This window comes from Sphaerodactylus townsendi, linkage group LG08 (genome assembly GCF_021028975.2).
Source record: "Sphaerodactylus townsendi isolate TG3544 linkage group LG08, MPM_Stown_v2.3, whole genome shotgun sequence".
NCBI classification, from domain to species: Eukaryota; Metazoa; Chordata; class Lepidosauria; order Squamata; family Sphaerodactylidae; genus Sphaerodactylus; species Sphaerodactylus townsendi.
This window is the reverse complement of record NC_059432.1, coordinates 68,332,300-68,348,345: the sequence shown is the minus strand read 5'-3', so window position 1 is coordinate 68,348,345 and position 16,046 is coordinate 68,332,300. Positions and strand designations below refer to the sequence as shown.

The 16,046-nt window shown below is 41.3% G+C and overlaps 1 protein-coding gene across 1 annotated transcript in view; it reads left to right on the top strand.

The window, feature by feature from the left end:
* Positions 1-526: 526 nt before the first annotated feature.
* Positions 527-16,046, top strand: part of EFHD1 (EF-hand domain family member D1) — a 33,345-nt gene continuing 17,825 nt past the window's right edge. Inside the window, exon 1 of the mRNA XM_048506437.1 lies at positions 527-1,016. Coding sequence (XP_048362394.1) covers positions 676-1,016 — 341 coding nt within the window. The 5' untranslated portion in view covers positions 527-675. The remainder of the gene's footprint in view (positions 1,017-16,046) is intronic.

Sequence of the window (16,046 nt, the reverse complement as noted above, 5' to 3'; positions counted from 1 at the left end):
GGGAAAAGGTGTGGTGGGGAAGGGGGTGGGGTGTAATAGCCCCTTTTCAGTATTCAGATACCTAACTATGCCTCAGGGGGGCCTCACCTCAATGCTCTCTGAACAGCAAGCTCGATAGCATTAGATATCAGGGCCAAACAAAGCACCTGCTTGCCTGCACAATATTGCTACGGTCAGAAGAATTTTTAAAATGTGTATAACCTTAAATAAATTATCTTCAAATACAACTACCACTTTCAAATTTAATTTGGATATGTTTTGTATACGGGCTTCTGAACGTACTAGAAATCTTCTCTGCGCCAACAAAATCTGTAGTGGCCAAGGAATATTAATGTCTGTTCATTTTAAACAATAAAAAAGTCAACCAGAAACGGAGCGTGCACGAAAAATGAAACGGTCACTATTACTACAGGGAGGTGGTGGTGAGCGCTCAGCCAACCTAGTTTAGGGAATCTCTAGAGAAAACCGCCTCCAAGGCCCGCCCTGCAGGGTGAATTCCCCGGAGCCTCCTTAAGTCTCGGCCCAGCCTCCGGCGCCTCTCCGCCCTCCGGGCCCTCCTTCCCAGCCAAAGTCTTAGAATAAGTTTGGGGCCAGCGGGGCGGTCGGTCGGCGGTTCCTGGAGCGAAGGGGCTGCTCGTGGCGGCTCCGCTGAGGTTGTCCGCAGCACCCCTGACCATGGCGTCGGCCGAGCTGGCCCAGAAGTTGCAGCGCCGGTTGCTGCGGGACGGGAGTTACTCGGAGTCGGAGCCCCCTCCCGAGAAGGACGAAAATGAAGCGGGAGTCGCCCTGGGAGATGCTGCGGCGATGGGCTCCGAGGCCAGCAATGGAGACTCGGACCAAGACCGGAGCGCGGTGAGCGCCGCTGCTGACCCGGAGCTAAGTGCGAAGTTGAGCCGCCGGCAAGACATCAACGCGGGCACAGCTCGGCCCCGCTTCGCCCAGATCTTCAATCCCTACACCGAGTTTAAGGAGTTCACCCGCCGGCAGATCAAAGACATGGAGCGCCTGTTCCGACTGTAAGTACCGCCCCGTCCCTCTCGCACACGCTCTCGATCCGCTGTAGGGTTTCCTTGGATTTCAAAGGGATCTGCAGCCGAGCCTGCTTGCATCCCTAGGCAGAGTGCATCACGCCTAACTGCAAATCGGATCGGGTGGCACGGGGGTTTTAAGGCTGCGGCATCCTTTCGGCGCACTTCTAAACACATGCACTCCAAAATGCATCCCATTGTCAGTTTAAAACTGCAGGCATTCAGCCGGTCCCGGTGTATGTTTTTACTCAGATGTCAGTCCTTATGCTTCAGTGGGTTTTACTCCCCGGACAGTGTGTGGGGCCGCAGGGTGGGGTTCTTGGAGCAGCAAGTTTGGCTTTATGACAGGCATTGCTAGCACGTGCTCAGCCCTCTCAGGTTCTTGAAGGCTTCAAGCCACCAACGGCCTTTGATTTTAAAAAAATTGAAAAATCTTTCCTTTACGCGTGACCTGCTGCCTACGGCCACGGAGAGAAACTGGCTGGGCAATATAGAGAGAGCTAAAAAGTGCAGACTTTCACGGAATAGGCCTAAACAGAGTTACACCCTTTGAAGCTCGTTGACTTCAATAGAGTTTGAAGGGTGTGACTCTACTTAATAGGAGAGAGCCTAAAATCTGAGGCGCTGGAGTTCTGTCACTCTTTTATAACACAAATTGTCTCAGGTTGCAGCACTTTCTGGAGAGGGGAGTTCGCGGTTTGTTCTCTCGTCCTAAAATAACAGGGTGGGAGGTTCTTCCAGCAAAGTTTTCTTTCACAATGCGTTTTTCTGCAAAACTGAGCAGTCAAGTACTCTGATGGAAGTGTGTAGTGGCGTATAGATGCCTGCATCTCTTTCCTCTGGTATTGTTGGTGCATGCATTCTTTAAAAAGGCAAAGGGAAATAATAATGCATTGCAGTTTACATTCACTGGTTGAGTGAGCCACCTAAAAATAGAGTAGGTTTTCACCTTGCAGACCTGTGGTCTAGGTTTGAAGCAGTGCGTGCTTGAGAGTTATGCTTTTAAAAACTCCCTTTGCACCAGAAAGCTTGACCTTTCCCAGCTCTGCAGAATCAACTACAGTTATATTTAGCATGCTCCTTTCCATGCCATGAAGAGACTTTTTGTCACATATTCCAATGCTGCTAAAAAGCCCATTGAAAAAGGCTTACAATGAATATGAAAGGTTATTTTTTATCAAACTGATGCTGCATTGTTACTGCCTGAGAACTGGCTCCACTGAATTCAGTAAGACTTACTTCCAAATAAATATACATTGGATGGTGACTGTTCTCCTTGAATTTGACTATCCCAAAGAACAGTATCCTGTCTTGATAGTTTGTGCTGATACCTTTAGGTGGCACTGCAGGTGAATTACTTAATGGGCTCTAAAAATGCAACTTGAACTTCTCTATTCACTTACAACAGAAGCAAAACTAAGCAGGATAAAAGCAAAAAAAGTTAGCTGTTGTTTTACATGTCAACTGAGTAGATCACATACATATGGGCCCCAGGGAATATTTGGCATGCAACTGTAGACTTCCTATGCTGGGTGACTTTTAGCTAGTCACAGTTCTCTCAGAACTTTCATCCTTTCCTACCACACAAGGTGTCTGCTGCGGGGTGGGGAAGGCAAGATGATTGTAAGCTGCTTTGAAACTCCTTAAAGGTAGAGAAAAAATGAGGTATCAAAAACAACTCTTCCTCAACTCCTTGTCATTTGTGAGGATAATGCAGTCTCCCCTCCTCTTTATGTAGCTCAATTTGTCACTGTATCCATACCACAAATTATGGGTTGGATTCTGTGAAAGTTCTCATTAATGGAAGGAGATAAATTTTTGCTAATTCTCCTCTAATCTGTACCTTGGCATCTCCTGCCCCTCAGGAACTACATTTTGGCTATAATGGAAAGGGGAGGTAAAGAAGTCTCATTCTGCTTATGAAATTTTTTTCTGTAAGCAGAGATTTACATCACGAGCCTATGGTTTGTTCTTTTCTCTATGAACTAAGGTTTATAATTACAACATACTCTGGAATCCTAATTTGTAGAGAACAGAGAAAATTGTAATAGGTGGTTTGGATTGCTGCAAAAGTCTTAGTTGTGGACAAAAAGAGTAAAGAATGCTCAATAATCTTCCCTGACTTGGTCAGGAACATGAGAAACTATGGTTTGGTATGTCTGAAAAATGCCATAGTATTTTTTAAAAGAATGTAATCTCTTCAAGGTTTTGTGTTGACACTACCTGTTTATTTTATAGTCTGCCTGACAGTGGTCCCAGCAACTTTACTTATGGAATAATTGTGTTTCCTGAGAGGATGAGGTGTAGCACCTGTAGAAGGTCTACCACTATGATCCTTTAGCAATTTTTTCTCCTTAATATCTCATACTGGAGGTAAAGCCAAGATTAGATGCTAAATACAGAATTCCACATTTTGAGATTGACATTTGAGGCACCAAGTATGTTCCAAATTTAGGGAAGGGAGATTGTTCATCCTGTGACAGTTTGAGAAGACTAAAAAGCCAAATTGTTTTCTGTTCCTCTTCCCTAGAGACAAGGAACTAAAATAGATTCCCTTTCCCAAGCCATCAGACAGCTGTTCATAACCACATTCAAAAAGTAAATCCCTGATTTTGGATGGGAGTGAGGAATAATGTGAACAGATCTCAACTGAATGGCAATAGGGAGTAGCTCAGAGATGGTATCTGTGATCAACCCTCCCTAGTTCACACTCTTTTAAAAGACAGTTTCTTTCCCCAAGGAACTGACTGGTAATCATTTGTTACTTCACTCAAGCTCGAATATATTTGTCTACACGAATGTGGGGAGCAGGAACTGTTTCTTGCCTACAAAGAAGGGAAGCTTTTGTAAAATGAGAGTTGACTTTTTTTTTAAAAGAAAAGGATGTTAATGAGCTGCAAATGTTAAACGTTATTGGCTCATAACTTGTTGGCTCATAACTTGTTAAACTATTTGCTAATCAACTGTGCCCAAATTTGTATTAAATATCCTGAGGAATAGAGGAAAAGACATGAAGAAACTTTTAGCAGTATTGTTCAAACAGTTCTTCATCCCAGAACCCACTCTCTGCTGCGAGGTTCTATACATCACCTGTAAAGTTGATTCTGATCTAGTTTTCTGCTTCTTTTCTAGATAGCTCTGACTAATCTATCGAAATTTGTTAAGGTACCAATTAAACAGAGCTCATCCTGTTGGTACTCCGTGATATAGCCTTTCTTGAGGTTGAGGAGGAGGCTGCCTTTTTTTGCCAGTGCCTCAGAGGGCTTAGCACAGGGGTCAGCAACCTTTACCACCCAAAGAGCCATTTGGATCCGTTTTCCATGGCCCCAAAGATCTACTGAGCCGAAGAGGTGGCTCCGCACAGAGCCACCTCCGGTTCGGCCCCTCCACTCACCTTTCCTTCCAGCGCTGCTCTGGAGGGCTGGAGGGACATGCCCACGCTACCCTCCGACCTCCGGGCCATGTGGAGCCGCAGTATAAGGCTGAAAGAGCTGCATGCGGCTCCAGAGCCACGGATTGCAGACCCCTGGCTTAGCACAACTGTAGTACTCTGAATAAGTCCAGATCCAACAGCAGTGATTACTGCAAATATATTTATTTATTTATCTTGTTCATCAACTGAAAGATTCTTGAGGTGATTTACAGGTATGATCAAATTCTGATTATTGAATCAATAAAATAATAGGACATCATTGTCAGCAGCACCAAAAAAAAGCAGTAAGCAGAAGAGGTACCAAAATCAAAATAAGCTTACAAGGAAGAGCTGTTAAGAGTTAATAAAAGTGGCATGAAATACAAATGGAGCAAGGGTTGTCTGATGAAGATCTTGCAACTCCTGACTTTAAAGACTTTAAAACTATGTACAAGAGGAGGAAGAACAAAATACAGTTAATAGAAGGCTCATTAATGTCTAATAATGTTGTTGCTCTGATTGTGGAAGGCAAAGCTAGGCTGTCCTTTGTATCACCACCCTCTACAATTGCAGCAGCAGCTCTGCTTTCCTAAAAGCTAAGGGTGTGACCAAATACTGCCTACCAACCTAATTTCTCATATTCTACTCTCTTGTCTCCTGCAGTTGTGTGCTGTTATGATTTTTAGGTCCTCATTGGACCTCTATACCTCTTATACCTGCATAGATGGAAGACTTTTAGTATGGTAAATGTTGTTTTTCTTGGCATAAATACTGCAGTGATGTGAAAACTTGTACCTTGCAGAATATTTTTTCCAGAGCCCCTGAAGGAAAAGGAGCCACTCAAACTATTCTCCCTCGATCTTTGCTCACTGCAATTCAACTTCCCTTACATGTCCTCTTCCTCCTGGTTAGATACTCATTGTTTCTGCTGTTCTGTGTCATGTTATACACTCTTTTGGTAGCGTGGGAGGGGTGGGCTTCTTCCTGACAGGGTTTAACCTGAACCAGACTCTAAATACCTCACATTCTTTTCAGGATTCTTCCATCAGCATTTATTTTTGGGCTCTGAACTCTGTACCTCCTTTCACACTATATCTGGGATAATTTTCCACAGGAGAAGCAATTATGTTCTAATATGTTCCAAGCATCACTAAAGAAGAGTTAGTACCTATGTTTCCTGTCTTTGGGTGGCCTTAAGTTGGGAGGTGAGGGTCTGGAGAATGCAAAGATATAGAACTTGCGAGCCTTGCTGACTTCTGGAACGCCACAGCATGTAAGTTCAGAAATCTGCAGACTTAAAACTTTGCTGGACGTGAATGGGGGAGTAAATCTACCCTTGGTGTTGAGTAAACAATAATAGCCAACACTGAGCAGCTAGTATTGATCTAGCTCTCTGACTTCCAAGCCAGGCTTTGTTGATATAACCTTTCCCCTATTCTGTCACTATGATTTTCAGTCCAGAAGTGAGCACTTATAACCTTAATACCATATCAAACCACCGCTGACATATAAAATGAAGCAGTTCCAAACTTAAGCAGTAAAACGCTATACTATATGTGGGAAAGCTCCAATAAAGAACATCCTTAGAGAGTTAGAACTAAACTCAATGAATTTGTTTATTTACACATCTATTGCCTTCATGAATATAAAATGGGGTACATGTGGGACTGCCACTTTTACATCTAGTTTGGCCCTTACTTCAAAATTTAGAAGCTAGTCAGTTGAGTTTTGGGTTCCTCTTGTGCTCATGAAGTTTATATGAAGCTCCTTTGAGATGCATTAGGGAGGTCTTCCATGTAGACTACGGCTGATGCAATTTTCTTTGTTTGGCCTTAATTCACCCTTTGTTCACAGTTGCCATTACTTAGAATAAAACAGTTTTTAAATCGAACATGATGCCTTTGCCAATTGCACTAAATCATTCTGATGTGGGGGCAGGTGGTCTGGGGAAAACAGAGGCAAATCCAGGAGGAAAAGAGTAGTAATGAGTTTCTTCCAGCTCAAATAACACATAGCAAAACAAAGCAATTATTATTTGGCATGGGGATTCTGCTGAAGGGCCTTCGTCAATATTCCAGGAAAACTTAACTAATGCACACAACTGGAATTTTGGCTAAAACACTTACCTAGTTTTTAAATCCAGCAAACTCTCCCCTATGATATTTGTTTAATTTTTTTGCTACTTAAAATAATATATAGACAGTTTTATAGCTTTATAGGATGAATACAGTTGAGCCCAGTATCTTCTGCTGTAGGCATGGCTTCACAAATCCCAGGCACCAGGCTGCTGTGGCATCTAGACATTTTATTGTGGCACCTTGCATTGTCAGCAGTTTTTTTATTGTAGCTTCTCTCCACAATTTTAAGAGGAAGAACAAAGCTTCTTTATTTTACATGAGAGTGGTGTGCTGTATGATATAAAAATAAAAGTGCATGAATAAATAAAAGTGCATGAAGCTATTGCTTGTTTAGGTGTAAACTTAACTTTATACCATTTAGGGGTGGTGGATGAATCCATTTCTTAACCAGATGCTTAACCATACTTACTTAATATTCATTTACATGGATCTTCTAAAACAGTAATAGAATTATGAAAAACTGTGGAGAAGCTGATTAGAGTTAGAGCTTTTTGTTGTGATTCCAAGCAGGGTTACACTGTATTGTGTAGCAAACACTGCACAATACTGAATATAGATCAGGCAACCAGCATTCTGGAGCCATGTGCAGATGGGAATTTTTCTGCAAACCTCAGAGAATCCCGAGGTTTGCAGAAAAATCTGACAAGATTTTAAATGTTCCTGACCCCTCCCCCTCAAAAAAAAAACTTAAGAGAAGTAAAGTCTGGCTTACTCAGATCTCACAACTCTTTAACAAAGAAATGCTGACCAAAATCTCACAAGGGTCAGGAAGTTAAGTTGGGCTGTATCAGCAGTAGCAAGCAGAAGAGAATCAAAACATGCAATAATACTTTTATTGTTATTTCTTGAGTTATTCAGAGTCTTGCACATGTACGTTTCTGGGTCATGGCACATGAATGTAAAAATATGCATAAACCCATTTTCTGCATTCATCACATCACTGAACTATATTAGCAGACCCCCAAGAATATATTTAAATGCATTAAAAAGTTTGTAGTTTCAGTGAATACATTCCAGTGCTAAGAAAAATAGGATTTTGTTTTGCTTTTTGTAAAGTATCTTCTGACACAGAGAGCTGTTGTGAGAGATAGTGTGATAAAGTAGTTAGAGTGTTGGCCTATGACAGAGGAGACACAAGGTCAAATCCCCACTCAGCCATTCACCTCATTTAGGGACTTTGAGCCAGCAATGTTCTTTCAACCTGACCTACCTTCAATCTGACCTATCCTCACAACAATAAGGGTCATGTATAGCACCCTAAACTCTTTGCAGAATGGGTCAAGGGGTGCATAACATGAAATCATAGAAGTGTGCATAGATTAGTTCTCAGGGCATCATGTCCATCTTGAAATTTTCATCTCTCTTTTTTCTCTGCCCATGTAATTCTGTGATATTTAGTAAACTTATGCAGATTTATTTACAGTAAATGGTTCCTGTATCCAATTTTTGTTTTTCTTAGCCCAGAACCTGAATGGTTTAAAAAATGGAATTCTGAGAGCATGTTTTAGAGTGATTCATACTAGTGTCAAAGAAGGCATGAAGAAATGGTGGGACGGATAAGAATTTCTCCAGAGGCCAGTGAGCTGTTTAATATCCACTTGTTACCTGTTCTGTTTCTCCTCAAGTTTGACAACAGCTTAACAGGCTGAATGATTGGCATTGTGAATGGCAGAGCCTCCAGACTTCCATGGAAAGTGGTTTAGAAAGGCAGAGACGAATAATAGGAAAGGACAAACTAGACATCACGGTTGGAAGGTTTATGAGGAAAGGAGTTCTCTCTCTCCTTTCTCTTCTTTCTCTCTTTGCATCTTTCTTTCCTTTCTCTGTTTTCTTTCTCTCATCTATCTCCATCTTTTTTTTCTTTCTCCCTTTCCTTTCTGGAACTTCAGATCCTATCTTTCCCAGAACATTAATAACAGCATAGTTAGATCTCAAGAGTGCAAAAGAAAGTTCTTCCCCCACCCGCTATGTTAGCCCTCCCAGGCTTTTCTTTTTCAATAAGGGGGAAGAATGATGAGAACTAGGGTTTTTTGGAGGCAGGGGAAAAGAACAATTATGACAGGGAAATGATCCATAAATGATCCACAAAAAATGCAGGTTTGTTTGTGGGTTTTTGTATTTTTAGTGTTTTTTCCGTTTTTTGGCAGGTTTTAGACTAAGAGCACCAAAATTTCAGGAATTTTTCGGGAGACTCCTGATGATACCACCCAGGTTTGGTGAAGTTTGGTCCAGGGGGTCCAAAGTTATGGACTCCCAAAAGTGGTGCCCCCCTCCCCATTGTTTCCAATGGGAGCTAATAGAAGATGGGGGCTACACATTTGAGGGTCCTTAACTTTGGACCCCCTGAACCAAACTTCACCAAACCTGGGTGGTATCATCAGGAGAGTCTCCTGAAGATACTCTGAAATTTTGGTGCTGCTAGCTTAATAATTGCACCTTGACAGCAGGCCTGATAATTGCACCCCTGACAATAATTGCACCCCCCAAATTTTCCCAGATTCTCCTTTTAAATCCACCCCCTTCAGCATAGATTTAAAAGGAGACTCTGAGGTCCCCAGTTTAACATTGAAAGTGATGCTGTTTTAGGGTGGGGGAGAATCCACTCCAAAACAGCATCACTTTCAATGTTGTTTAAACTGTGGACTCCAGATTCTCCCTTTCAGGTGGATTTAAAAGGAGAATCTGGGCTCCCTAGTTTAAGCACTATTGAAAGTGATGCTGTTTGGGGATGGATTCCAGCATCACTTGTTTAAACTAGGGAGCCCAGATTCTCCTTTTAAATCCACCTTAAAGGGAGAATCTGGGGTCCCCAGTTTAAACAACATTGAAAGTGATGCTGTTTAACATCTTTTCACAGCAGTAATAAAACATTTTGAAAGCATTTTGAAAACGTTTTTTTTTAAATTAATTTTTGCTGTGTGGCATGGCCCATTGCTGTGTTCAGATTTGTGAGTTGGGGCATGTTCTATAATGTGATGGTGACTTTGAAATGACCTGGTGTAAAAAATAATTGTTTGGTCACAGTGAGGGAGGGCGGCCGTCCATGGGAGGCCGGGGGGGGGGGGGGGGGTAAAATTTAGATTTTGTCCCTGGACTCCAATTTCCTTAGATATGCCTCTGGGCCTGGGGACTTGGTAATCAGTAAACTTTAGGAGCAAGAGACAGAAAATAACACCACTGGCATGAGGCCACTCAGGTATTGTGCAGAGCAACATCCATTCCTTATGGAGGATACAGCATTGCTTAGAAAGAATGATATTGTCCATTCATTTGTCTAATTAAGAAAAGAGGTATAAATATTTTTAGCAGAAGCAGCTTGCAATCATAACCATAAGATCAGAAAAACATACTTAAAAAAACCATAAAAAACACAGAACTCCCAAGTTGTATTAATAGCCTGACAAACCACTTGAGGCCTGTGTAAAACAAGGTTCCCTCATGAGAAAACTCTTAATCAGAGGATTATCTTACAGGCACTATGGCAGACCATTAGAGTTGGGACCTTGCAAACAGACTCTGAAAGACCATTCCCTAACAGGTAGCAATTGAAGAAGCCCAGGATTAGACAGGTAAAGGAATTGATTTATGGATGGATATTCATGCAGATAACTGGACATCCATATATTAATAGCCAATCTGAAATTTTAAAAAATGGATTGGGTTTTTTAAACCCAGAATTATAAAAGGAGCGCCTGTAGCTTTAACAAATGGATTTCCTCAGTGGCAGTTGCTAGGAAACCATAGTATTCAAAGGCTTGGTTGAGTCAGTGAAAGGCTGGGGGAACGGGCCGGGGTGTTTCTAGGCCTATTTTAGTCTTTGTGGCAGGACTTCTTGAGCCATGCCTGGCTAGGGTTGCCAGGTCCAAGTTGGGAAGTCCCAGTAGATTTTGTGGTAGAGTCTGAGACGGGCAGGGTTTGGAGAGGGGAGTGGCCACAGCAGCATACAATGCCACAGAGACTATCTTCCACAGCAGCCATTTCTCCAAGGGGGCAGATCTCTCATCTGGAGTTCAGTTGTAATTTTGGGAAATCTCCAGGGCCCACCTAAAAGTTGGCAAATCTAGGCTTTGAGACAACCTTTGTAATTTGATGTCACCCGACTGGCATGACTCAACTTGGTCCGACAGCTTGCTGGTGTTCAACAGGAGCCATCCTAAGAAAGCCTTCATGGTATAGCAGTTAGACCTTCAGAATAAGGTTTGTGAGACCTAGGCTTGAATCCACATATTGTTATGGAAGTTAATTGGGTGACTTTGGACCAGTCACATAATTTCAGCCTAACTTCACAGGGTTGTTGTATGGATAAAGAGGCAAAGGAGAGGAGAATAATGTAAGCTGCTTTGGTCCTTACAGTGGAGAACAGTGGGGTAAAAATAAAATAAATAAATAATAAATATTGCTGAAGATGGGAGGTAGATAAAAGATAGATTGGTGGATAGCTGAGAAGGAGTGAATGAGTCACCAGAAGGAAACGCCGGACTGGTATGTCATTATGCCCAGGTGAGGTCACTTCCCTCCCCGAACCTTACCTCCTAAGGCTATATCCTCAATCTCCAGGAATGTAACAACCTGTTGCTAGCAACCCTAAGGAGAAATTGAATGGGGGCTATGGGGGCTTTCATCAACGGGAAAAGGAAATAATGGGGGGGGGGGGTAAGATGTCTTCGTTAAGGGTTCCTACTTGTCACACATTTCAATAGAGACATTTCCATAGAACCTGCTGAAAATACCAGAGAGTTAAGTAAGTGATACGAGAGGTCAAGTGATGTTTGAGACATCAAGTACATGTATGTTTATGTATGAATCAGTTTTGAGTCTAATATACATTAGAAAAAGCCCACAAAATATAACGTGCAAACAGCTTCACAAGTACCTACAGGATTTCTGGTACATGTACAAGGAACCTAATTATTTGTTACTTTTTGTATTATTAACATGTGAAACACAACCCCGTGGTCATCATTTGGAAATTTAAACTCAGAGAATCCCAGTGAGATCAGTCACCTTGTAATTTACAAATGCAAATCATGATAACAATGTCAGCATAGATAATCTGATTCATTTCAATCTTCTTGCTAATGAAATTGAGTCTCTTGTGGGAGTTTCCAGATTTGAAACATTCCTTCTGTTTGCAGTGAAGATAAAGAAAACAGGAAGGAAATTACTGTGTATCACAGCAACACAGGCATCTTATCCAAGATTAGGTAGAAATAAAGACTGCCAGTTGAGATAGGATTTGAGCTGTAAGTATAGCAGGGAAATCTGAAGGGCATTCAGGATTTAATTGCAGTAACCAACTATGACTGTGGCAACCAACTATGGGCAGGAGTGCCCATTTACCACTGTCTGGCATGTAACCAACAAATTTGCGTTCTTTGGGGTTATATGAAGAAGAAGAGTTGGTTTTTATACCTCACTTTTCTCTACCTTTAAGGAGTCTCAAAGCGGCTTACAAACTCCTTCCCTTCCCCTCCCCACAACAGACACCTTATGAGGTAGGTGGGGCTGAAAGAACTGTGACTAACCCAAGTTCACCCAGCAGGCTTCTTGTGTAGGAGTGGGGAAACAAACTTGGTTCACTCTTAATTATTACACCATGCTGGATACTTTGAAATGGGTTTCTTCCCATAGTTTTAATATGTATTTTTGAAGCCTTGCCTAGCTTTCTGAGCCCCCCAGCTGCTGTCAAGTCTCTTGTGCTGCAACTTATCTATGTCACTATCCAGTCTGTATAGTGTAAATTTATTTATTGCTGTCTTAATTTGGCAAGAAACATTAAAAACGACCAAGGAAAAGGAAATGTTGCTTCTTTAAAATGTTGCCCATTATTCTTTGTCCACAAACAACAGATAGTTTATGAGTAGTTGGAAGGGATTTGTTTGATCAGGGGTCTTCTGCTAGGGAATGTAGGCTAGGCCAACATTGTGTGAAGAGCCCAAGGTAATCCAGCTGACACTTTTCCATGGCAGAGTAGGAATTTGATCCTGGGTCTCCCAGATCTTACTCCAACTACTGCACCACAAATCTTTAAGACATTTATTTTAATAGTACTAGTCTATGAAAATAATCTGGGGCACTATAGATGTGAGGTTGGATCCAGACTCAGTTTTCTGCTAATGGCAGTCATTTCCATTAGTACAACTGAACTTTTCTACTTCCCCTCTCCCACTCCATCCCATTGAACTACCCAAAATAATCTGGAGGGGGGGCGGGAAGCATTATAAATGGCATAAGGAGCAAATATGGGGTCTGTAGAAGGAAGGAGGAATTGGCAGAAATTACGTCTTCTCTTATATTAGCATAAAAATTTAGTCTGGATCCAGGCCATGGCTTTATTTCTTTTTATTTTTGGAGAATGTATGTGTGTTTTTGAGACAAAAAGCAGTTTGTGTAATTCACCTAAAGAATGGAGCAAGAATTTCTGTTACTACTCATGCCTAATTTTTCTGCCTTTATTAAAAACAGTCTTATTTAATTATATAAGGAATGTGCCAGATTTACGGAATCAAAGCCTGAATCATTTCATTATCAATGCATGCTGGGAAGAGAGCAATCATATGACACTGGAATCAGTCATCACCCTGTTGGAGAGGAAGAAGTTGTAGCTGAGTCTTCAAAGAACTTCCACATGTTTGTCAGCACTGAAGTAGTCAAAGAAGTTACCCGCTGAAGTTATCCAAAGTAGTCAAAGAAGTTACCCGCTGAAAGTTAGAAATTGAATACTGAGGAACTCTGAAGGCACCTAAGATTACAGTAATCTCTTACCTGCCTTTTCAGTACAGGAAGTAATTATTTGTGAGTTACACTATATTTCTTGTTCTGTTAATTAACCACCCCTTGTCTGGAGTGGGTCACTTCTACCCTGCTTGGATCTTGAATTTATTTGTATGCTCCATGAAAATGGGACACATATCTAATGTGATCCTTTGGCCTCATAGTGTAACACAGGTTGTCTATTTTTATGTATCCTATGAAGACTTTGAGTTGTATTTAGTCCCCCTTCTTCAATGAACTGTTTCCTTTTGGATGTGTGTTTTGAAATGTATGTTTGTTTAAACATTTAAACTTTTCTCCCCACAGGCAATGCAAAGTGGCTTACCAAAAAGAGGAAAAACAATTTAGACACTTTTAAAAAAAATGTATACTGCACCATTTAAAACTGGTTTTTGCTAGTTTCAGTGGGCTGGCAACTCAGGATCACAAACTGCAAGCTAAGGGCCAAGAACCCTTTGCCTGCCCAGGCAAAATACCTGCAACAGAGGAGGAACATAAATCTTACCTCGATCTCCTATAGCTGGCACAAATATGTTCACAAACTTCCTGTCTTGCCACTTAAAACAGAGTGACTGAAGGTTGAGCAACTTCTGCTTGCGTACTACCTAAAGGCTGCATCCACACACATAATTGGCAATTGTGCTATCATTGTGCTATAGCAGTCATTCACAAACTGCGTTTTCTGTTTGGACAAGGTGGCGCTGCTTCAGATGATTTCTGTATTGCATCATTTGACAGTGTGTGGATGCAGCCAATATTCTACCTTGGTCTTTTGAGAAGAATTGATCAGTTAGGTTTAATCCACTTAGATCTTTTTTAATGGTTTAAGTCAGAGAAGTATTGCAATGTACCACTGAATATAAGAACAGAAAGCAAGCTCCTGACCACATCAACTTAACAGGCTCAATATGATACAGGCAAGTTGTTCAGGTAGGAAGGGGGAAATGCTGTCTTTCCTTCTGGAAAACATCCTTAGACCAAGGGGAGCTTCTTTACAAAGAACAAGAGAGCTCAAAGCTACCCATGCCACCTACTCAAGGACCTCCCTGAGAGACCTCCAGAACCCTGATTCCTCTCTAAGAAGACCTTCCTCCAGTGCAGTACTAGAGCAATAACAAACTAACTTATAACTAACCTGGTAGCATCTGTGCAGTCTGGCACATGGGGAAGAGATCAAAAGAAATGTCCCAGAGAAATAGATTGTAGTCAGTGAAGACCCCCTCCCCAAAGTCCTATAAAAAGGTTTATTGTAAAAGAGAAAAAGAGAAAGGGTGGTTGGATTCAAAATGTGAAAGGGGAAGGCAAAACAATACAGAGGAAAGACACAGCAACAACAGCGCAAAGGTATTCAAATGACAAGCAATAAAGTTGCACTAATCAAAACAAATTACCTATGCTGTAGCTGGTTCCTCAGAGCTTGAGCAGAGTTCCTTGTGGTAACAAGAAGTTGAAGGAGTCCTTAACCCCTACCCAGCTTTCTGTGGACCCAGTTGCCACTGAATATTAGAGACATTTTTCTTATTGAGCTGCTTGGCTCCTATTTCCCCACAGAGCTTGGCAAGTTGCACAACTGTAGCTTTCCTGCGTAAATTGCATGGTTGTCACTTCCCAGTGCGGCCTATGTGGGAGAGGGAGCATGGTTAAATGGTACAGCATCTACTTGGCAAGCAGAAGGTCTCAAGTTTGACCTTCACATTCTCCATTTTAAAAGAACAGGTAGTTGGTGATATGGAAGACCTCTGCATAAGACTTGCTTGATAAACCTGTTACGGGTTTATTGTATTTGTTATGGATAAATTTGATTACAAACTTTAGGGATGGCTCCTAGATTCATAGAAAATCTGTCAAGGCCTGTTTTATACCCTTCAGTAGGATAAACATGATGTTTGGGGTTTCACTTTTTAAATGATTGATATCCTGATTTGTCCAGTTCAGGCAAGAAAAAACAAGCAATTAATGATTACAATAAAGCAATATCAAATGAGTTCTGAATCTTGTGGTTGTGAAAGAAGCTTTTTTCATGCCACAATGACAGTTATTCTTTACAGTACTGTCTATGAAAAGGCTATGGGAAAATTCCTGTTCATCACACCAACCATTTTCTAAAGCTGTGGGAAGGGCAAAAAACTATTCGAACAGTAAACATAGACATAAGCACTCATTTTTGGTTCACCTTTTGTGTTCCAGAACAGGTACCAAGTGGCTAAATTGTTCAATTCATTTAACGTGTGCACGCACGCACGCACGCACACACAAAATTGCAGATTTCAGTTTGTTCAAGTTGGTTCACTTGTGTACCTTCATGACTTTTAATGTCTCTGGGAAAGGAATTGGAGATGGGTTTCTAAACAATCTTTAACTTAACATAGTTGCAAATTAACATAATGAATATTCATTATTATAATCAAGTTAATTGTTAATAGATTCTGTACTGGAAGATTTGTATTACATTATCAAATACTGTATTGCAGTCTTTGCAGCCTTAGTTCTATTTAATAGGTTATTCACAGGCATCAATTTTGTGTACACGTGGTGATATTTAAGTAATGTTTCAAGCTGTGATGTAAGCCTCTAATTGTAAATCTCTTCTGTGGTTTGGAACTGCAGTTAAGCTATCTAGTTAAGCATTGGTGGGGACAGGGCTTACAGTATGTAGCTTTGCTGTTTGTATGAAGTTAACGGAATACATAGAGT